We start from the raw sequence: 22,815 nt of genomic DNA, 5'->3' as shown, positions 1-22,815 counted from the left end.
TGCTGACATGCGGTCCAGGAAGGGCTGCTTCCTGGGTGGTAGGCTGCCTGTGGCCTTGTGTTTGGGGAGAGAGCAGGGAGCTCTCTGGCCTTTCCTATAAAAACCCCAGCCCTATTGCTACAGGGCCCCACCCTGTGATCTCATTCATTTATTTACTTATTCTGTACTGAGAGTTGAACCCGTGGGCAGTTTACTTCCAAGCTACATTAGCAGCTCCTTTTTGAATTTGAGACGGCCTCACCAGGTTGCTGAGGCTGCCCTGGAGCTCAGCCTCCCAAGCCCTGGGAGCATCAGTGCCAGCCGCGCTGGACCTGGCTTGCTGTCTGTGCATGTGCACACTGTATTGTGGTGGCACCCAGGGCACGAGTCTTGCTGCGTCCTGAGGCTGCCCTGGGACCTACAGTCCTCCTGTCTCAGCTTTCCAAGTACCGGCATTGTAGGTGTGCACCTGGATTTTTTTTTTTTTTTTTTTGTGGTACTAGGGTGGAACCCAGGGACATTCTCTCTCTGAGCTATACCCCCAGCTCTATTTTTTATTCTTTATTTTGAAACAAGATCTCACTGAGTTGCAAAGGCCTAAGTGGCTGAGGCTGCCACGAACCACGATCCTCCTGTCTCAGCCTCCCGAGCACTGGGGTTACAAGCGTGTTCCTCCATGCCCGGCATTATTCACTTTTAATTGCTTCCGTAGAGGCCCATCTCCATGTTCAGCCACACTGCGGGTCAGGGCTCCAGCCTGGATCCAGGGAACACAGGCATCCTGTCTGTAACAGGTGTCGTCCCAGTCCTTAGCTGTGGTTCCTGGGGGTTTTTGTCTTGGAGACTGCAGCCTGCCCCTCCTGCTCTTGCACGTGGGTCTGGGGCGCCCTGTCTCTGTGTCTTGCTCTTGTTCAAGGGTGGCCAGTCCTGCAGCTGCCTGTGTTTCAGGCACCGGTGACCTTTGAGGACGTGGCCGTGTATTTCTCCAGGGAAGAGTGGGAGTGTCTGGGTCCCAGCCAGAGGGCCCTCTACCGGGACGTGATGCTGGAGAACTTCAGGAGCTTGCTTGCTTTGGGTGAGCTGCCGGGCAGCCTCGGGTTGGGGCTGGGGCCGGAGTACTCAGCCCAGGGCACAGGAGGGCTCGGACCCTGTTCCACATCTGGCGAGAGCATTCCCACCTCCTCCAGAGGCAGCCTGTCCCTTCCCAGGCCCCAGGACCTGGTGTGGGCTGTGGCGTGGGGAGCTGCTTGTCTCCCCTCTTTCAGCTCTGCTAGCCCGGCTGCTGGCTCACCTGTGCTGACTCCATGGTGGTCTGGGCCCTGACCCTCCTTTTGTCCTCTGCTCAAATAACCTTTACTCTCTCTTGAAAAGGATTCTGCGGCCCCAGACCTGACCTTATCTCTAACCTGGAACAGTGGGATGAGCAGCAGGTGGAGGATTGTGAGAGACCCGAGTTCCTGGATGCAGTGAGCGGCCCCAGCCCAGGTGAGCATGACACAGGCTGGGCTGGGATTGGTTGCACTCCCTCTGTCCCCTCAGCTCCCAGTGAGAGGATACACAGCACCCAGCATGGGCACATGAGAGTGGGCACCGAGCCGCCTTTGAGGGAGGCACGCAGGTGGGCGGCCACTCCTGCCACGCGCCTGCTGGGACAGACGTGTAGGCGTGCTGTGGTCCTGGCTCGCCGCAGCTCTTCACCCTGTGTCTGCTCATTTGTAACTGGGGTAACAGCACTGCCTCCTTCCTTCAGGTGAGGGGTGGTCTTCTCAGTGGTCATTAGGTATTTTGGTTTTTCTTTCGGTGGTGCTGGGAATTGAACCCAGGGCCTCGTGCATGCAAGGTAAGCACCCTGCCGCTGAGCGACACGCCGGCCTTGGGTTTTGTTTGTGACTTCAGATCAGGAAGTGAGCTTAAGCAGCTGTGTGGGCCTGAGACCAGCTGGAAGGCTCTTGGATCTTGTGGAGCCCCAGGCTTGGAAGGGCACTGGGTCCCTGGTTGGACAGGAGCTCTCGGCTCTGAGGGTGAGTGGTTCCGGTCGTGTGGAGCTCCAGAGTGAGGTCCAGCCACAAGGGCACACAGGCTCAAGGGTGCTTCTGCAGCTCTGCAGAGAACGCCTGAGTGTGCCTGCAAATAGTGCTCTGTCTGCCGGTAACACCATGGTTTAAACTGTCTGGGTGTGCATTTGTGTTTTTTTGTTTTAATTTTTGTGGTACTGGGGGTTGAATCCAGCCAGGGGCATTCTACCTCTGAGCTAAACCCCCAGCCCTATTTTTTTTTTTTTTTTTTTTTTTTTAGTGGTACTGCGGTTCCTGGAAGCCCTTCTACCTCCGGGCTATACTTCCAGACCTATTTTATATTTTTGAAACAGGGTCTCTTAGGCCAGCGTGGCTGGCTTCGAACCTGCGCGATCCTCCTGTCTCCGCCTCCCAAGCACGAGGATTACAAGCGTGCACCACCACGCCCAGCAACCCCCAGCCCTATTTTTTAAATGTATTTATTTGTTTATTTATTTTTATGGTATGGGGGATGGAACCCAGGGGCACTGTACCTCCAAGCCCCACTTCCAGTCCTAATTTTTAGTCTTTTTATTTTTTTAATTTATTATTATTATTATTATTATTATTATTATTATTATTATTATTACTAGTGGTACTGCGGTTCCTGGAAGCCCTTCTACCTCCGGGCTACATTCCCATACCCATTTTATATTTTTATTTGGAAACAGGGTCTCTTAAGCCAACCAGGCTGGCTTCAAACCAGTGCGATCCTCCTGTTTCTGCCTCCCAAGCGCAAGGATTACAAGCGTGGGCCACCACGCCCGGCTAGTCTTTTTCTTTTTTCTTTTTCTTTTTTTTTTTTTTTTTGGTGGTACTGGGGTTCCTGGAAGCCCTTCTACCTCCGGGCTACACTCCCAGACCTATTTTATATTTTTGAAACAGGGTCTCTTACGCCAGCACGGCTGGCTTCGAACTTGCGCGATCCTCCTGTCTCCGCCTCCCAAGCGCGGGGATGACAAGCGTGCGCCACCACGCCCGGCTAGTCTTTTTATTTTTGAAACAGGGTCTCACTGAGTTGGAAAGGGCCTCGCTAAGTTAGCTGAGGCTGTCGGTGAACTGCAACCCTCCGGTCTCCGCCTCCCAAATGCGGGGATGACAAGCCTGTGCCACCACGCCCGGCCCGTTTCTGTATTTTGAAACAGTCTTGTTACTGGCTGAGGCTGTTCTTGAACCTGAGAGTCTCCTGTCTCAACCTCCTGAATACTGGGATTATGGGCATGCGGTCAGATGTGCATTGGAGTTCAAGTGTTTCTGTATTCATAGCTTTAGTTCATGGATGCGCTTTGAGCACATAGCTCGTGCCACTTTTTTTTGGGGGGGGTGGTACTGGGGTTCCTGGAAACCCTTCTACCTCTGGGCTACACTCCCAGACCTATTTTACATTTTTTTTAAAATTTAGAAACAGGGTCTCTTAAGCCAGCAAGGCTGGCTTCGAACCAGCGCCATCCTCCTGTCTCCGCCTCCCAAGCGCGGGGATTACGAGCTGCGCCGCTGCGCTCGGCTCATGCTACTTTTTTGGAGTGATTCGATTCGATTGAGATGAGTTGCTGTGACACATCTGAAGCGTTCCTCCTGTTCTGCTGGGTGGCCACTGAATGGCCTGTCCTGGACCTGGGACCCAGTTCAATGTAAATGTGCTGGTGTCCTCCACAGGGGCAAGGAAGCCTGCTGACCACAAGAGACAGTGTGATCCGCTGACCTGGGCCCATGAGGAAGTCCACCTCCGGGGAGGACCCCAGAGGGGTGCCAGCTTCAGGAAGAGCTTCCTACCAACCGTGGGTAACGTGAAGCCCCCCAGAACGGCTTCAGGGAGGAAGGCAGATGAGGCCGGGGCTCTCCGGGGCCGGGTGTGTGGGGAGTCCGGCAGACAGTGGTCCGGTCTCGGGGAGCGTGCGTTCATCTGTGGCACGTGTGGGAAGGCACTGAGCTGTCATAGCCGGCTAGCAGCTCACCAGATGGTGCACACGGACACCAGGTCCTTCGAGTGCTCTGAGTGCGGCCGGACCTTCCGCTGGTGTTCAAACCTCTTGCGCCATCAGAGAAATCACACAAGCGAAAAGCCTTTCCGCTGTGAGCTGTGTGGCCAGGCCTTCAGCCTGAAGGACCGGCTGGTGCAGCACCGCAAAGTGCACACGGAGCACCGGCCCTACTCGTGCAGCGACTGCGGCAAGGCCTTTAAGCAGAAGTCCAACCTGCTCCGGCACCGGCTCGTGCACACCGGGGAAAGGCCTTTCTTCTGTGCCGACTGCAGCAAGGCCTTCCGGACCAAGGAGAACCTGAGCCACCACCAGAGGGTTCACAGCGGGGAGAAGCCCTACACCTGCACTGACTGTGGCAAGGCCTTCAGGTGGCCCAAAGGCTTCAGCATCCACCAGCGGCTGCACCTGACCAAGAGGTTCTACCAGTGCGAGCACTGTGGCAGGGGCTTCCGCCACTTGGGGTTCTTCACACGGCACCAGAAGAATCACGGGCTTGGGGAGGTAGAGAGGCGCCAGGCCTGCGGGGCTCCTCCTCTGGAAACTCGGACCGTGGGGAAGAGCTGTAGTGAAGGCTCTTGAGCCTGGAAGGAAACCTTTCTCGGTCCTTGAAGCCTTCATTCAGGGTTCCCCAAATCCCTCAGGAAAACTGGCATCTGGAAAGGGGCCCTGGAGCGCACCCGTGGCCTGCAGGTCTGCTCCCATGCGCACGGGGCTGCGCAGCTGCCAGAACCTGACCCCAGCCCCAGCGCCACACACACGTACTTTAGCTCTCTCCTGGCTTTCTCGCTGTGCTCTGCACATCTCTTTCACCAGTGTCCTCTACAAGCAGTGCTGAGTTTTGCAAAAAAGCAAGGCTTTTTCTTGGCCTCCACAGGTAGGACTTGGAAATGAACACCCTGTGGCACAGCCAGCTTGTCGAAGGGTTGAGAGACCAGAATTCACAGGCAGGGAGGCTGGCACAGTGCTGGAACCAGTGTGCAGGTAGCTGCGCACCGCGGGTGGACGGTCACAAGCTGCGGAGGCCATCTTTGGCACTGCTTCTTGGGCACAGCCTCTAGGGCTGCGGCTCTGATAAAGCGCCATTGCCTCAGGCTCCTGTGTGTGCGTTTTCTGTGTGCCAGGACTGCTCCCCGGGTCGCGCAGGGCCCTTTTGCTTCCGGCAATGCCTTTGCCCAGGGACGAGTGGGGACCAGTCCGTCTTACCACCTGCCTTTGCACGTGGCCCAGGGGCTGCTCTGCTCGCCCAGGGCCCACGGGCAATAGGCCCAGAATGCTGCTGCATGTGGGCTTTGCGACTGCCAGGCAGCTCTGACTGCCTACGTAGGCAGTGGGTGGTGCCCACCAGGGAGTTGGCTCACAGCCTGCCTGCTGATGCGAGTGGGAAAGCAGTGGCCACCCACCTCTGGGCAGCCACTCCCTCTGCCCTGCTCAGTTGGTCGGCTTGTGTGACTTGGCCATGCCCCTGGGGTTGGTGAGGAGGCGTGTGTCTTAGAGCAGTGCAGACTGGCTTGTTCCTCAAAGGTCTTCAGGGGAAAGGTGACCTCTTGGTCCTTGGTTTAGGGGGTTTCTGCTCACCCAGTCAGAAACACAGGTCTGCCAGGCAGAGATGGCAGGGGCTCTACTTCAGAGCTGGGCAGGGCACCAAGCACTTCCTCCCACTGCAGCTCAGGTGGTCCACAGATCTGATGAAGGACTTTACTTAAGAATTCCAGGCAGCCAGGCATGATGGCACACTCTTGTAATCCCAGCGCTTGAAAGGCTGAGACAGGAGGATCACACAGGTTTGAAGCCAGCCTGTTACTTAGTGAGGCTCTCAGCAACTTAGTGAGACACTGTTTCCAAATAAAATATAAAATAGGTCTGGGAGTATAGCCTGGAGATAGAAAAGCCCCTATGTTCCACCCCCACTACCACACACACACAAAATTAAAAAAAAAAAAAAAGCCAGGCATGGTGACTCACATTTATAATCCCTGCTCTTGGGAGGTTGAGACAGGAGAATCGCACAGTTTTGAAGCCAGCCTCAGCTATTTAGTGAGGCTCTCAGCAACTTAGTGAGACATTATTTCCAAATAAAATATAAAATAGGTCTGGGAGTATAGCCTGGTGGTAGAAAGCCTCTGGGTTCCACACCCAGTACCACCAAAAAAATTTTAATTAAAAAAAAAAATAAACAGGGCTGGAGTTGTACCTTGAAGGTAGAATGCCCCTGGGTTCAATCTAGTACTGAAAAAAAAAAAAAAAAAAAGGCAGCCAGGCAAGGTGGTGCATGCATCTAATCCCAGTACTTGGGAGGCTGAGGTGGGAGGATTACAGGTTCCAGGACAGCCACAGCAAGTAGTGAGACTCTCACTAACAGAGCAAGACCCTGTTTCAAAATAAAAATAAAATAGGGCTGGGTGTATATCTTGGACATAGAATGCCCCTGGGTTCCATTCCTAGTACCACACACACACACACAAGTAACTGAGTATGGTGGTGCACACTTGTAATCCCAGTATCTGAGAGGCTGCAACAGGAGTTTCACAGGTTTGAAGCCAGCCTCAACAATTTAGTGAGGCTCTTGGCAACTTAGTGAAACCATGTTTTTAAATAAAGTTGGTCTGAGGAGCCTGGGTTCAATCCCCATTATCAAAAAATAAAATACTATTGGGTATAGATCAGAGGTAGAATGCCCTTGGGTTCAAGGCCCAGTGCCCTACACACACCCTTAAGGAAGCCGCCCTTTCACCTGGGCCAGCCACCTGTTCAGAACTGGGCATGGTGGCTAATGTAGGATCACAAGTTTGAGGTCAGTCTCAGCAACTTAGACCTTGTTTCAAAATAAAAAGGGCGCAGAGGTAGAGTGCCCTTGGGTTGAATACCCTACACCCTCCTCAAAAAAAGACCCAGGCACACAACAGACCTGGCGCCCGGATGGCCACAAGGAGCTCCTCCCAGGTTTATTGAGCGGCAGCGCAGGGCCCGGCCTGCCTGCAGTTGTGCCCGAGCTCCTCAGGACTGCCTCAGGACCGGAAGTCTGCCCTGGGACACGGCTTGAGAGCCCTGGTCCCTTGACTTCTGAGGGAGACCCTGCAGCTAGTTGTAAGCCGCCTGTTCAGCTGCAGCCCCTGACGCCATGGTCTGCTGTGTTCAGGGAGGCTCCTGGTCAGTAGTGTCACCACAAAGGGAGATATCGCCCGTTCCCTCACTCTGCTTTTTCCACTAACCCACGCATTGGCTTTTCATCAGTGTGACCTGATGTGAACAGCTTGTTTGAGAAAAGATTTCTTTGGGGTCCAGGTCGCAGAGATTCAATCCCAGGTCTGCAGCTCTGTGGCTTTGGGTCTGAGGACAGCGCAGCACAATGTGCAAGGGTGAGGCCAGGAAGCTACCCGAGTCCCTGAGGTGCCCTAGTGACCTTCCTCCAGCCATGCCCACCTGCCACAGTTCCCACCAGCCCCAGCAGTCCTGTCAGTACCAGCGAGTCAGCCCACGCATCCTGTGGCTCCAGCTGGCCCTGGCTGCGCAGAGCCCACACAGCACAGCCCGCTGGGATGCCCAAGCCCACACGCTCTCCTTCTTCATGTCACTTCCTCCCCAGACACGTCCACCACCCTTACCAGGAAGCCCCAGGTATGCCACCAGTGGGCAGGGTGGAGTGAGGTTCAGGTCTCCTGGCTCCTAAGTCAGGCAAGCTGGATGTGGTGGTGCACGGCTATAACCCTAGTACGTGGGAGGCTGAAACAGGAGGATCGCAGGTTGAGAACCAGCCTCAGCAAGCTGGGCGTGGTGGCGCACGCTTGTAATCCCCGCGCTTGGGAGGCGGAGACAGGAGGATCGCACAGGTTCGAAGCCAGCCGCGTGCGCTGGCTTAGGAGACCCTGTTTTCAAATAAAAATATAAAAATAGGTCTGGGAGTGTAGCCCGGAGGTAGAAGGGCTTCCAGGAACCCCAGTACCACCAAGAAAAGAAAAAAAAAGAAGAGAATAAAAAAGAAAACCAGCCTCAGCAACTTAGTGATGCTGTTGAGGAGACTTTTTAAAAAATTTTTGGTGGTACTGGAGATGGAACCCAGGGGCATTCTACCTCTAAGCTACACTCCTAGCCCCTAGCCCTATTTTTTATTCTTTTTTTTTTTTAAACAGGATCTCACTGAGTTGCAAAGGGCCTAAGTAACTGAGGCTGTCCTCGAACTGCAATCCTCCTGTCTCAGCCTCCCAAATGCTGGGATTACAAGTGTGCGCCACCACACCAGGCTCCTATTTTTTATTTGAGAGATGGTTTTACTAAGTTGCAGAGTACCTCAGTAACTGAGGCTGGCCCGGACCTTTGATCGTCCTGTCCCAGCCTCCCAAGTACAGGGATTACAAGCATGGGCCACCCATGCCAGGCTCCCTATTTTCCTTTTTTTTTTTTTTTGTACTGGGGATTGAACCCAAGGGCATTCTATCTCTGAGCTATACCCTCAAAAGAATTAAAAAAAAATTTTTTTTTTTTTGCGGTACTGAGGATGACTCCCAGGGGCATTCTACCTCCAAGCTACCCCCCATCCCTATTTTATATCCTTTATTTTGAAACAGGGTCTGAGTTGCAAAGGGCCTCACTAAGTAGCTAGCTGAGGCTGTCTGGAACCACGATTCTCCTGTCTCATCCTCCCAAGTGCTGGGATTGCAAGCGTGGGCCACACCAGGCCGTTTTTATTTTTAAATTTGGAATCAGGGTTTTGCTAAATTGCTGAGGGAACCTCACTAAGTTGCTTGAGGCTAACTTCGAACCTGCTATCCTATCTCAGCCTCTTAAATACTGGGATCCCAGACGTGGGTCACCAGACTCGGCTTTGGGACCGTTTGTCTACAGAATAAAATAGCGCTGGAGGTGAGGTCGGAGGTAGAATGCCCTGGGTTCCATCCCGACACCACACACACACACACACAAAGGAAAACTGCCGTAACACAGTGGCCGGCCGCGCGGGGAGCTCGGCGGCCGGGGAGAGGCCTGCGCGGGCCGGCCGGCTTTATTGCCCCCGCTCACTCTCCCCGGCGCGCCGCGGCCTCGGGCGGCGGGCTCCGGGGCGCGGCCTGGGCGGGCCGCGGCGTGTCCTGCGAGGCCCCGCGCCGGGAGGGCCGCGGCGAGGCCGGGGCTCCGCGGGCGCCCGCCAGCGACGCGGGCCTCGAGCTCGCGAAGGGCGGCGGCCGGGCGGCGGCGGGCGGCGGGCTGGCGGGCGGCGGGCTGGCGGGCGGCGGGCGGCGGCGCGCGGGCGGCGCGGGCGGGCGCCACAGGGCCGGGCCCGCGGGGCCCCGGCGCAGCCAGCCGTGCGCGCGCGCCAGCGCCCGCGTGTCCTCGTGCTCGCGCCGCAGCTGCTCGCGCTGCTCCAGCAGCTGGCGCCGCGTGTCGTGCAGCAGCTGCGCGCGCCGCAGCAGCCGCAGCAGCTCCTGGCGCAGGCGCCCGTTGTCCGCCTTGACGGCCTGCGTGTGCGCCACGAGCGCGCGCGCCGCCTCCCGCTCGGCGCGCCGGCCCAGGGCCTGCACGCGCTGGCGCGCCTCGCGCTCGAAGGCCGCCTTGTCGTCCAGGAAGCGCCGCTTGACGCGGTGCAGCAGCTGCGTGTGCTCCACGCGCATGTGCAGCAGCTCGCGCTCGAGCGCGCGGATCCGCGCCAGCCGCTCCAGCTGCAGCTCCTGCGGGGGGCGGGGCGTCAGCGGGGCGGGGCGTCAGCGGGCGGGGCGTCAGCGAGCGGGGCGGGGCGGGGCGTCAGGGGCGGGCGGCCACGCCCCCGGCACGGCCACGCCCCCGCACTGGCCTTGTACGGCTGCAGCTCCTGCACCTGCCGCGCCACCTGCGCCGCGCGCGCCTCCATGTCCAGCAGCTGCGCGCGCACGCCCTCCTCGCGCCCGTGGTACAGCGACGCCAGCTCGGCGCGCTGCCAGTGGATCTGCGCCAGGTCCACGCGGTTCTGCTCGTCCAGCCGCAGGATGGCGTTGGCGCAGCGCTGCGCGCGCGCGCTCACGTAGCTGGCGTACAGCCGGTTCTCGTCGCGCAGGCGGCCCGCCTCGCGGTCCAGGAAGGCGTTCTCCTGCAGCACCTGGTCCACGCGCACCTCGCAGGTCGCCAGCTGCTCCGAGAGCAGCGCGTACTCCCGCTGCAGGTACTGCGCGCGCTCCGACAGCGGCGGCTCCGCGCCGTCACCCGCCGCGCCCGGCCGGCGGCCCTGGTTGGGCCCGCGCTTCTTCTTGGGCGCCATGGGTTGGGGCTTGAGGAGGTGGGGGCTCGTGAGGGCCCCGTCCCCCGCTCGCCCAGCTCATCCCCTCCCTTCCCAGCGCGCAGATGCCGGCCCCACGCCCAGGGGGGGATGCATCTCAGGGTCCTGGGGTGGGGGAGAGGCCGAACCAGGGTCGCAGCCTGTACTCACTCGTGGGTTCCCGCCGGTCCTTGGCTGTCCGTCGGGGCACGTCCAACATCAGTAATGTTGTCGTTCAGCCAGCAGCATCTATGGAGACAGAACTTAGTCACCCTCCCCCACTGCAACTCGTTGCTTGGGCAACAACTGGACTCACCCCCCCCCATTTTCTCTGTGGTACTAAGGATTGAACCTCGGGGCATTCTATCTCTAAGCTACCCCCTCAGCCCTTTATTTTTTGTATAGAACCGGGTTCTCACTAGGTTCCTGAGTCTCGCAACTTAGTTGCTGAGGCTGGCCTTGAACCTGAGATCCTTCTGTCTCAGCTTCCCAAGTACTGTGATTACAGGCATGCACTTCCATGCCCAGCTCCATTCAATCTTGAGTAGAAGATGGGAGCATCCGTTTGGCGTCAGAGGAGCCATGGGCAGCGGTCAGCATCCAGCTCCTTGACCTGGAATAAGCCTCAGCACGAGGTACGGATGGCCTCTGGTAACACCCGTCTGCACCCGTGTTGTGTCCTGTCGTCACATTCTGGGTTTCTCCCCGGGGTTGTTCATTTTTGATGGGGTATGGACAGATTTAAAGTGTACGCGTTGAGCCGGGCACGGTGGCGCACGCTTGTCATCCCCGCGCTTGGGAGGCGGAGACAGGAGCATGGCACAGGTTCGAAGCCAGCCGCGCTGGCTTAGGAGACCCTGTCTCCAAATTTAAAAAAAGTATAAGAATAGGTCTGGGAGTGTAGCCCGGAGGTAAAAGGGTCTCCAGGAACCCCAGTACCTCACTAACCCCAGGGCCTCACTAAGTAGTTGAGGCTGTCTGAGATCCTCCTGTCTCAGCCTCCCAAATGCTGGGATTGCACGTATGCACCACCACGCCCGGCTCTCCGCTGCTCCTTTAAATGATGATGCCCTACAAGCTGGACGTGCTGGCACACGCCTGCAATCCTAGTACATGGGAGGCTGAGACAGGAGGATATCGCAGGTGTGAGGACAGCCTCAGCAAGTAGTGAGACTCATTAACCTAACGAGACCCTGTTTCAAAATAAAAATAAAAAAGGGCTAAGGTAGTGCCACGCACGCATGCACGCACACACACACACACACACACACACACACACACACACCTTGTCGCTTCAGTCATGTCTTTCTAAGATTACCACTTGGGTGTCTAATCACCTTAAATAATTTGCTTTGAGCTGGACGTGGTGGTGCACGCTTGTAATCCCAGCATTCGGGAGGCTGAGACCGGAGGATCGCGATTCACAGACCGCCTCAGCTACTTAGTGAGGCCCTCTGCCAATCAGTGAGACCTGGTTTCAAAACAAAGAATAAAAAATAGGACAGGGGTGTAGCTCAGAGGTTGACTGCCCCTGGGTTCCACTCCCAGACCAGCAAAAATAAAATAAAATAAAATAGTTTTGAGGGCGGGCATGGTGGTACATGCTTGTAATCCCAGCATTCAGGAGGCTGAAACTGGAGGATCGCGGTTCACAGACAGCCTCAGTTACTTAGCGAGGCCCTTTGCAACTCGGTGAGAGCCTGTTTCAAAAAATAAAAATATGCCAGGCGTGGTGTTGCATTCTTGTAATCCCAGCACTTGGGATGCTGAGTCAGGGGGAACACACAGGTTCAAAGCCAGCCCCAGCTACTTAGTGAGACCCTGTTTTCCAAATAAAATATAAAAATAGGTCTGAGAGCCGGGCGTGGTGGCTCACGGTTGTAATCCCCGTGCTTGGGAGGTGGAGACAGGAGGACCGCGCAGGTTCGAAGCCAGCCTCCGCTGGCTTAAGAGACCCTGTTTTCAAATAAAAAATATAAAATAGGTTTGGGAGTGTAGCCTGGAGGTGGAAGTCCCCTGGGTTCCATCCCCAGTACCACCAAAAAAGAAAAGAAAAATAGGTCTGAGAGTATAACCCAGAGGTAGAAAACCCTGGGTTCCATCCTCAGTACCACAATAAATAAATAAATAAGGACTAACTAAAAAGTAGGGCCAGGAGGGCACAGCTTGAAGTCAGTGCTCCTGGCCCGCCAGTGCTGCTTGCTTGTCCTGGGCTCTAGCAGGCTCTGCTTGCTCATTAGTCCAGGCAACTACTGAAAGGTTGACTTCTCACACAAAAATGACAGCGTCAAATACAGTAATCTGGAGAATATTTAATGATTGTAATGATGTGTGGGGTGGGTGGGCAGGGGGTAGCTGACTATTCTCCTGAATCTTCTAAGCTAATATTGTTTTTATGGAATTTTTTTTTTTTTTTTGTGTGTGTGTGTGGTACTGGGGGTCGAACCCAGAGGCTTTCTACCTCCGGGCTATACTCCCAGACCTTTTTTATATTTTATTTGGAAACGGGGTCTCACTAAGTTGCTGAGAGCCTACGTAGCTGAGGCTGGCTTCGAACCTGTGCGGGGATTACAAGCGTGCGCCACCACGCCCCGCATTTTTATGGAAATTTTAAACAAGGCATCATAATAGTTAATCAAACACAGAAGCTAGCAGTTGTCCCGGGTCAAGGTAAGGAAAATCGAGAGGCGGACGGGAAGAAGAGGGTCTGCGTTGCTGGGTGGAGAAGACAACAGAGACTGTCCTCTGTCCATTCCAGCAGGTCCCTGGAATCTGCCCCTTGAGGACAAATCCACCTGTCGGCTATTGACTCAGCTTGAGCAGGTCCAGATGTCGGCGCCAGTGTGCCATTCGAGACGGCGCACATTGTTGTTCTGTGGTGCTGGGCAAGCGCTCCTCCGCCGAGCGACACCTCCTGCACCTTAAACTTTTTTTTTTTTTTTTTTTTTTTTGGTACTGGGGATTGAAGTCAGGGGCAGGAACGTTCTACCTCTGAGCTAAACCCTCAGCCCTATTTTATTTTTATTTTCAAACAGTCTCACTACTTGCTGAGGCTGTCCTTAAACCCGCAGTCCTTCTGTTTCAGCCTTCCAAGTCTACAGGCGGTGCTATCATGCCCGACTTGCATCTTAAATTTAAAAGCCCTAAGCCGGGCGTGGTGGCGCACGCCTGTGATCCCAGCATGGGGAGGCTGAGACGGGAGGATCGCGGTTCGCGGACAGCCTCAGCTACTTAGTGAGGCCCTTTGCAACTCACTGAGACCCTGTTTCAAAATTAAGAATAAAAGATAGGGCTGGGGGTTCGCTCGGAGGTAGAATGCCCCTGGGTTCCATCCCCAGTACTGTAAAAAAAAAAAAATTTTTTTTAAAGCCCTAATTCCTTGGTCGCTGGCTACTTCTAACCCTGCCCTTTTCAGCCCTGTCCTTCCAGGACCCATGGAGGTTCTTCTTTGTCTAGGAGCTCCTGCAGCTGGAACCACCCTCATGGCCCAGCAGGATGCGCCTCCGCCTCCGCCCAGTGTCTCCCTGCGCTGGGTCTCAAGCCAGCTCCAAAGGGCCAGGTCATTCGCACCCCCACCAGGCTCCCCGCGCCTTCCCGGTCAGGCGTGGCTGCCCTAGCCGCTCTCCCCAAGGGAAGCCCCGATTTCAGGGCACCCGCACACCCTGGACCTGTCCAGTCTCGGTAGCTCGCAGGCGCTGAGGACGCTGGGATGCTCGGCGCGAGCCCCCCAACTGCTCCAGGTTGACAGCGCCCCCAAACCCACAGGCACCTCCGCAGAGCTGGGAGGAACAGCGGCCGCAGACCCCGCCCATCGGCGGGTGCAGGGGCGGAGCCTCCGCGGGTTTCCAGGGCGACCGGTCAACAGGTGCGACGCGCGGTCGGTCGGCGGATCCCGGAGCCGGAGCCGAAGCCAGCGGCCGGTATGTGTGCTGCCGAGGTGGACGCTCACGTAGCCCAGAGATACCTGCTCAAGCGGAGACTCGGGAAGGGGGTGAGCGCGGCGGCTCGGCGGGGCGCCGGGTTGGGGACTGGCCATCCTAAGCGGCGGCTGATCCCAGGGGGCTGCCTTTGTATATGCCCGCGAGACGCCCCATACCTCGTTTTCTTCAGGGAAACTGGGTGGCAACTAGGGACCTGGCTCTGAAGAGAGGTGACTGTCAGCCCCCCATCCCCAGCAGTCTCAGGGGGGTGAGGCCAGTGCCCACCATCCCGCTGCCCCGGTGTCCAGAGCCGCCTGTCCCTGGGCCCAGGAGATGCTCGGTAACCGAGGGGGAAGGGCGGGTGCCAGCATGGCCCAGGAGGCCAGGGCCAGGGGAGCTGTGTGCATACGTGTGTATGTGAAGCTGTGTGATTGTGCGTTCAGTGTTCGGTGCTGTGGGGGAAGGCATCCTGGACAGTGCAGACTGCAAGTTCCAAGGCCCTGCCGCCAGGACCTGATGGGGTGGGGGGGATCCACACAGTGTGTGGACAGTAGCACTCCGGGGCCATGTGGGCGAGGTTGTGTCCTGTGGGGCCCACCTCTGCGAAGCCTCCAGGACTTTGGCTTTCACTGGGATGGACCCTGGGAGCTTTTGCAGCCAGGGGCCTGGAGAAGGCCACCCGCCTGCCCTTTGGAGGCCCCGCTGTGGCCAGGGGAGGGCGTGTCCCTGTGGGGGGCTGGGAATGAGTTCTGAGGAGGCGTCAGCAGGGTTTGCCAAGCAGCTTGCATGGGTGGGAGTAGAACAAGACATGGCCCCAGGGGCAGAAGCCCACCTCCAAGATGGCTGGGCTGCAGGTTCTGCCCACAAGTGCCACCTGGGACTCTGTCCACACGGCGTTTCTGGCTCCCACCCACAGTGGCTGGTTCGGAACTCCCACCTTTTCACGCGCCCAGCTTGCATCTGCGGGACAGCCTGGGTGGGCAGGGGTGGCTGGGCAGTGAGCTGGCCATGCTCTCCCCCAGGCCTACGGCATTGTGTGGAAGGCCGTGGACCGGAGGACCGGTGAGGTCGTGGCCATCAAGAAGATCTTTGATGCCTTTAGGGACAGCACGGATGCCCAGGTACGCAGGAGGGAAGGAGGTGTGTGGAGGAGGATGGCTGGGTGTAACTCGGAGGCCCCGGCACAGCAGATTTCCTGGTATTTCTGGCCAGGTGGGTGCTTGGGGACAAGCCTCAGCCCCTTTGCGCGTCTCTGTCTCTTTCAGAGGACATTCCGGGAAGTCATGCTCCTCCAGGTGAGCGGCCCGGCCGCGCACCTCCCTTCCCCAGGCGCAGACCTCTCCAGGCAAGGGAGCCAGCCCCAGGGCGCCCAGAGCCTTGGCCTTCAGCAGCAGCCGACTCTCCAACTCTCCGCAGGAGTTTGGGGACCATCCCAACATCATCCGACTCCTGGATGTGATCCGGGCAGAGAATGACAGAGACATTTACCTGGTGTTTGAGTCTATGGGTGAGTGAGTCTCTTGTCTGACCTGGGGACCCACCTGCTGGCCTGGCTTCCTCTGTGTGTCCTGCTGCTGCCGGGGTGCCTGTGTGGCCAGCAGCGTCCCCTCGCGCCCCGTACCGTACCCGAGGGCGCACAGGCGGTAAGCGCCACCTCCACAGCCTAGTGGTGACCACCTTGACCCTGCTCCGTGGCTCTTTAGCTATGTCCTCATTTGTAGTACGCTTCCATTTATTTTATTTTATTTTTTTCAGTACTGGGGATGGAACCCAGTGACATTCTACCTTATAGCTATAGCCCTAGTCCTATTTTTTTATTCTTTTGTGTGTGTGTGTGTGTGTGTGTGTGTGTGTGTGTGTGTGTGTATATGTGGTACTGGGGATGGAACCCAGTGGCATTCTACCTCCGAGCTACACTCCTAGCTCTATTTTTATTTTTCATTTTGAAGCAGGGTCTCACTGAGTTTCAAAGGGCCTAAGTAGCTGAGGCTGTCCTTGAACCACGATCCTCCTGTCTCAGCTTCCCAAATGCTGGGATTACAAGTGTGTGTCCCCACGCCCAGCTTGTTCTTTTTTTTTTTTTTTCTTGGTGGTACTGGGGTGGAACCTAGGAGCTTTCTACCTCTGGGATAAACACCCAGACCTATTTTATATTTTATTTGGAAACAGTCTCTCTAAGTTGCTGAGAGCCTCACTAAGTAGCTGAGGCTGGCTTCGAACCTGCGCGATCCTCCTGTCTCAGCCTCCTGAGCACAAGGAGATTACAAGCATGTGCCACCATGCCTGGCTTTATTCTTTATTTTGAAACAGGGTCTCACTGGGTTGCAAAGGACCTCACTAAGTAGTAGCTGAGGCTGTCCATAAGCTGTGATCCTCCTGTCTCAGCCTCCCAGATGCTGGGATTACATGCTTGGCTTATAGCTACGTTTCCATTTTGCCACTCATTTTCATTTATTATTAATTAATTAATTTGGTGGTACTGGGGTTCCTGGAAACCCTTCTATCTCCGGGCTACACTCCAGACCTATTTTTATACTTTTTTATTTGGAAACAGGGTCTCTTAAGCCAGTGCAGCTGGCTTCAAATCTGCGCCATCCTCCTGTCTCCGCCTTCCAAGCATGGAGATTACAAGCGTGCGCCACCACGCCTGGCCTTATTATTTATTTTTTAGTATTGGTGATTCTGGGCTATACTCACAGACCAATTTTATTTCTTTTTTTTTTTGTGGGTCTGGGGGTGGAACCCAGGGGCATTTGACCTCCAAGCTACACCCCCTGCCCTATTTTATCATTCTTTATTTTGAAACAGGGTCTCACTAAGTTGCAGAGGGCCTCACTAAGTAGCTGAGACTGTCCGCGAACTGCAATCCTCTGGTCTCAGCCTCTTGAATGCTGGCATTACAAGCATGTGCCACCACACCCAGCTTCCGATTTTATTTCTTAATTGTTTTTTGTTTTTGTTTTTGCACTACTGGGGATAGAACCCAGGGACATTCTACCTCTAAACTACACCCCAGCACTATTTTTTATTCTTTCTTTCTTTTTTTTTTTTTTTTTGGCGGGTCTGGGGATGGAACCCAGGGGCATTCAACCTCCAAGCTACACCCCCTGCCCTATTTCTTATTCTTTATTTTGAGACAGGGTCTCACTAAGTTGCGGAGGGCCTCACTAAGTAGCTGAGGCTGTCCACAAACTGTGATCCTCCAGTCTCAGCCTCCCGAATGCTGGGATTACAAGCGTGTGCCACCACGCCCGGCTTATTCTTTAATTTTGAAACAGGGTCTCAGGAAGTTGTGGAGGGCCTCACTAAGTAGCTGAGGCTGTCTGCAAACCGCGATCCTCCGGTCTCAGCCTCCTGGATGCTGGGATGACAAGTGTGTGCCACCACGCCCGGCCAATTTTATTTATTTGTAAAGAGGGTCTCACTATGTTGCTGAGAGCCTTGCTAAGTTGTGGAGGCTGGCTTTGAACCTGTGACCCTCCTGACCCAGCCGCCCAAGCACTGGGATTACAAGCGTGCGCCGCCATGCCTGGCATTTTCCATTCGTTTTGTAAAAGGAAGACGTAAAGTACTAAAGGAATCCCACAAGCCTTCATTCCTGTGCCAACACTGGGCAAGGTGCAGAAGCTGGCAGGGCGGCCGGGCAGGGAGGCCAGGGCTGGTTCGGAGCGGGACAGACCCATCTGCCCCCCACGCCTCCGCAGACACCGACCTGAACGCTGTCATCAAGAAGGGCAGGCTGCTGCAGGACGTCCACAAGCGCTACATCTTCTACCAGCTCCTCAGGGCCACCAAGTTCATCCACTCGGGGCGTGTCATCCACCGGGACCAGAAGGTGGGCACCTGCAGGGACCCTGGGCGCCCTGGCCCCTCGCCAAGCCCCAAGCCGCCTCCTCTCTGCAGCCGTCCAATGTGCTTCTGGATGCTGACTGCTCGGTGAAGCTCTGTGACTTTGGCCTGGCGCGCTCCCTAAGCGGCCTCCCCGACGGGCTGGAGGGGCCTGCCCTGACGGAATACGTGGCCACACGCTGGTACCGGGCTCCGGAGGTGCTGCTGTCCTCACCCTGGTAACAGTGACATGCCCCAGCCACCGGTTCTTCTCCCAGCGGGTCCCCAGGCCCACCTGTGTGCGCTCGCCTCGCCCTGCACGCACTCACGCCCCACCCCTTCCTGCCCAGGTACACCCCTGGGGTGGACATGTGGAGCCTGGGCTGCATCCTGGGCGAGATGCTGAGAGGGCGGCCCCTGTTCCCGGGCACGTCCACACTGCACCAGCTGGAACTGATCCTGGATACCATCCCACCACCGTCCCAGGAGGGTGAGCATGTGGACCAGGTCCCCAGGTGCGCGGGTGCTGAGCACTGGAGTATGTAGTCATGGGGAGAGAGCACCTGACAGGCCAGTGCGATGGGGAGGACCGTCAGGGACAGAGTCCAGGGAGGGGCGGGTCCTGTGGGTGGAGGGTCCGGAGTGGAGAGGCTGCCAAGGAGCAGGCCACGGGGAGCTGAGGCCAAGCGCTGGCATGAAGGGGCATGGGAGGCAGGGTGAGGGCCGAGGCCTGGCTGAGCGCTGGGGCACTGTGGAGGAGCGGGAGGAGGCAGCAGCGGAAGAGGTGGGGTCGTAGCCAGCGGGGCAGTCGGAAGCCTCCAAGGCCCTCCTGTCCTTTAGTCCCCACTTCTCTGGGTAGAGCCAGCAAGGGATGGCCCTGGAAAGGGGAGGCCGACACCAGGGCCCAGGTGTGAGTGTCCTGCAGCCTGAGGGCCTGGGCTCCAGGCAGGAGCACCTGGGGTGCTCCGGGACTCATGGGGGCTGACAGTCCCAGAAGAGGGGGCTGGCCCAGGCACCCTTGAGCGGGCACACCTGGCCACACCTCCTCCTGCCGCCACCCCAGACCTCCAGGCCCTGGGCTCTGCCTACGCCGCTGTGATTCTGCACCGCCTGGGCAGCGGGTGAGTAGGGACCTTGGGTGTGGGGCGGCCTGTTCCAGAAATGCTCACCTTGCTGACCCACACAAGGGCCTTTTGTGCCAGCCCACGCGCTGTCGGTCATGCTAACTGAAGAAAGCGGGTTGTGCTGGTGCTTGCCTGCAATCTCAGTACTTGGGAGGCTGAGGCAGGAGGAGCCTTAGCTACTTAGTGAGGCCCTTTTTAACTTAGTAAAACCCTTTTTCAAAATAAAAGGATAGGCCGGGCATGGTGGCGCACACTTGTAATCCCCACGCTTGGGAGGCAGAGACGGGAGGATCACGCAGGTTCGAAGCCAGCCACGCTGGCTTAAGAGACCCTGTTTCCAAAAATAAAAAAGTATAAAATAGGTCTGGGAGTGTAGCCCGAGGTACAAGGGCTCCCAGGAACCCCAGTACCACCAAAAATAAAAAATAAAAATAAAAGGATAAAGCCCGGCATGGTGGCGCACGCTTGTAATCCCAGCATTCAGGAGGCTGAGACCAGAGGATTGTGGCTAGCCTCAGCTACTTAGTGAGGCCCTCTGCAACTCAGTTAGACCCTGTTTCAAAATAAAGAATAAAAAATAGGGCAGGGGGTGTATCTCGGAGGTCGAATTCCCCTGGGTTTTATCCCCAGACCCGCAAAAAAGGGGTGGGGGGCGGGAAATAGAGCTATAACTGTAGCTTGGAGGTAGAATGGCTGTAGGTTCTGTCCCCAGCGCACGCACAGGCACACACGTGTGTATATATCATCTCTATATAGATGTGTGTATCCCACACACACATGTGCATGCATATGGAGACCCCAGCATGAGCGGTGTAGGGGAGTCCCAAGGCCTGGGCTCCGGGGCCCTCCCAGGGCCGGAGAGGAGGCCACTGAAGGAGGGGCAGGGGTCTCCCCAGCTGTCTACAGTCTGGCTTGGAAGTGTCCCCAGAGACAAGCCTCGGGCCACAGCCAGGTCTGGGGAGGGGCCGCGCGGTGGACACAGAGACCCACCGCCTGCAGGCCCCAGCAGACGCTGGACGCCCTCCTGCCGCCAGACACACCCGCGGACGCCCTGGACCTGCTCCGGCGACTCCTGGTGTTTGCCCCCGACCAGCGGCTCAGCGCAGCGCAGGCCCTGCAGCACCCCTACGTGCAGAGGTGGGCGCGGGGTGGCGGCCGGGGCTGCCCGCCAGGGGCACGGCGGCTCCTGCAACCCCCTCCCGCCCCGCAGGTTCCACTGCCCGCAGCGTGAGTGGGTCCGCGGGGCTGCTGTGCGGCTTCCGGTGCTCGAGGGAGCCCCGCTCTCGGCCCCCGAGTATCGCAGGCGCCTCTACCAGGTGGGCGCCCCACCTCCGCCTCCCTTCCCGGGCGCCCCCTACCTCTGCGAAGCCATTCCGCCCCGCACCTCTGAGCGCTGCTCCCTCCCGCAGGTGATCCTGGAGCGAAGGGGCAGCGGCCGGACCCCGAGAGAGGGCTGCGGGGTCGCCGCCCCCGGGGCACGGCGCGGAGCCCCTCCGCTCCCCGCCGGGACGCCTACGCGGGACCCCGGACCCAGGCCCCAGAGTAGCCCGGGTCAGGACCCCGAGCGCGGTGTGTGAGCGTTACCAGCGCCCGCCCCCTCCCCGGGGCGCGGGGAGCAGACAGGACCTAATCCTGGGCTGACCTTCACGCCTGCAGAGATAGCCCAGCACAGCCCCAGGCAGGGTGCAGCCCCCGGCGGTGCAACGGAGCCCCCTTGGGCGTCCTCGGGGGTGAGTCGCTGGGGGGTGGGCGCGGGAGGGCCGCCTGCTGCTCTGGGTGACGTGACCATGCCCTTGCCAGGTGAAGCGCAGCCCGAGGGCCGCCCCACCCTCGCTGAGCAAGCAGGCCGCCGCGCAGGCCGCCCACCGGGCTCTGGTACGCCGCCGCGAGCCGACCGGCGCCAGGGTGAGCAGGCAGCCCCCCAGACCCCACCCCGAGCCCTGGCGTCCCCTCGACCGCCCCGCCCTGACGGCCCGCCCGCAGGTCCCTGTGCGGGAGGCCCCGGAGCCCCGGCCTGGCCGCCCGGGCCGGAGGATGTTCCACGTGTCGGCGGCGCAGGGGGCGCAGGGGGCGGCCAGGGCAGCGCTCGGGGGCTACTCCCAGGCCTACGGGACCGTGTGCCGGTCGGCGCTGGGCCGCCTGCCCCTGCTCCCGGGCCCGGAGCCTGAGCCACGGCGCCCAGCTTTGCCGGGCTACATTTGAGTCTGCAGCTTCTCTGGGCCTCCGGGAGGCACAGACGAGGTAGCCTCCCCAACCCCAGTGACTTCCGCTAATAAAGTTTTGTTCTCCCAGCCCAAATAGCCACCTTTTGTTCCCTCCCTTCTGAGGGGCTCCTTTCCTAGGCCACGCACCCTTCCCTGAGCCTGCCCCCCACCCCACCTCAAGGACAGGAGTCTAGGGCAGAGCTGCAGGGCCCAGTGGGCTGTCACTGTGCTGCTGCCCCAGCCCGGCCTAGGGCTCCTCAGGGATTCCTAAACTGCCTGGCATATTGCCCTTTACTGGGAGAAAAAAACAAAACAAAAACAGCGCCCCCAGCACTTCCACCACTCTTACTTTTATCCAACCTCCCCAGTTGCGCCTGAGGATACCACTGATTACTGCTGCCCCCATGGAAGGTTCCAGCATCCTTCCCCCCATCACCAGGCTTGGGGAGTCTATTAGACCCATGCTGTGTAAGGCACCTGTGGGTGCCCTGTCCATTGTCCCTGAGTGCCGTCAGATCCCAGCCTGGCTAGCCTCATGGTCCAAGCCACTCAGGATGGCCCTGAAGGCGGGGATTGGTGAACCCCTAGCTGCCTAGGTACACACCACCATGGGACCACTTGTGCCTCTGAGTCGGAGAGGGAGGGGGCAGTCCCCCGGAGGGCGGGGATCCCTGCAGAGGTACTCCTGGGCTCATCCAGCTCCACGGGCCAAGGGCCTGCTTTGAGTTCAAGCTGGGGGAGTGGGGCTGAGGAGAGGGAGGGGCCCAGTGGAGCCATGGAGGCTGGCCACACCTGACCCTGGACTGGGGCTGAGCAGAGGAAGGGGCTCACCCACTGCCTGGCTGGAGAGGCCATGGTGGAAGGCAGGCCTCTGTGGGATGGCAGGGAGGAGGCAGGGCAGACAGAGGGCCAGGCTCGCACTCAGACACCCTGCTTGGCTTGGGAGATGGAGTTGCTGGAGGCGAGGACCGTGCATGGGTCTTGAGCCCCTCAGACAGCGGAGTGGTCTTCCTGCGGGGCTGAGGAGTCGTCAGTTTGTGGAGGCAGAGTCCCAGCGGGGTGAGAAGCAGGACAGACAGCCGGTGGGGGCACACACCATGCAGAGACAGTGGCCGGCAGTGAGACCAGGGAGCTTGGCACCAGGGAGGAGGCGCTAAAGCCAGAGGGGACTACGTGGTGGTGCACCCTGGTTACCTAGTACTTGGGAGGCTGCCACTGGAGGTTCGCAGGCTCAAGGACAGCCTCAGTAATTTTAGTGAGCCGAGCCTCTCCGAAACCTATTGAGCCCTTGTTTTTAAATAGTAAAAATCAGTCGGGGGATGTTGCTTGGAGGTAGAATGCCTCTGGGTTGAGTTCCCAGTAACACACACACACACAACCAAAGAAACCCACAAAAGACGAAGCTGGGCGCTGCCTGCCGGGTGTGGTGGCCAGGGGTCTCTGGGTAAGTCTGCAGAAGGCCTGCACGGAGGTGCATGTACACAGGGTGGAAGGTGTGGTAGGACAG

At 58.0% G+C, this 22,815-nt stretch overlaps 2 protein-coding genes across 2 annotated transcripts; one reads left to right on the top strand and one right to left on the bottom strand.

Moving 5' to 3' along the window:
- Positions 1–9,024: 9,024 nt before the first annotated feature.
- Positions 9,025–10,235, bottom strand: CCDC166 (coiled-coil domain containing 166; the record flags this gene model as incomplete). Its single annotated transcript, XM_080694142.1, has 2 exons — positions 9,025–9,672; positions 9,795–10,235. The coding sequence occupies 2 exons, from the start codon at positions 10,233–10,235 to the stop codon at positions 9,025–9,027; spliced, it is 1,089 nt and encodes a 362-aa protein (XP_080550268.1).
- A 3,919-nt stretch (positions 10,236–14,154) lies between these two features.
- MAPK15 (mitogen-activated protein kinase 15) lies at positions 14,155–21,306 on the top strand (the record flags this gene model as incomplete). Its single annotated transcript, XM_080694141.1, has 14 exons — positions 14,155–14,223; positions 15,175–15,273; positions 15,418–15,447; positions 15,569–15,659; positions 17,857–17,987; positions 18,056–18,219; positions 18,331–18,470; positions 19,044–19,101; positions 20,104–20,241; positions 20,315–20,420; positions 20,514–20,673; positions 20,761–20,834; positions 20,905–21,009; positions 21,088–21,306. 14 exons carry the CDS (start codon positions 14,155–14,157, stop codon positions 21,304–21,306), a joined length of 1,584 nt encoding a protein of 527 aa, XP_080550267.1.
- Between the last annotated feature and the right edge of the window lie 1,509 nt (positions 21,307–22,815).

The sequence above is a fragment of the Muscardinus avellanarius genome (genome assembly GCF_963383645.1).
Source record: "Muscardinus avellanarius genome assembly, chromosome: 4".
Lineage (NCBI taxonomy): Eukaryota > Metazoa > Chordata > Mammalia > Rodentia > Gliridae > Muscardinus > Muscardinus avellanarius.
The sequence above is the reverse complement of the archived record's forward strand: the minus strand, read 5'-3'. Positions and strand labels throughout refer to the sequence as shown.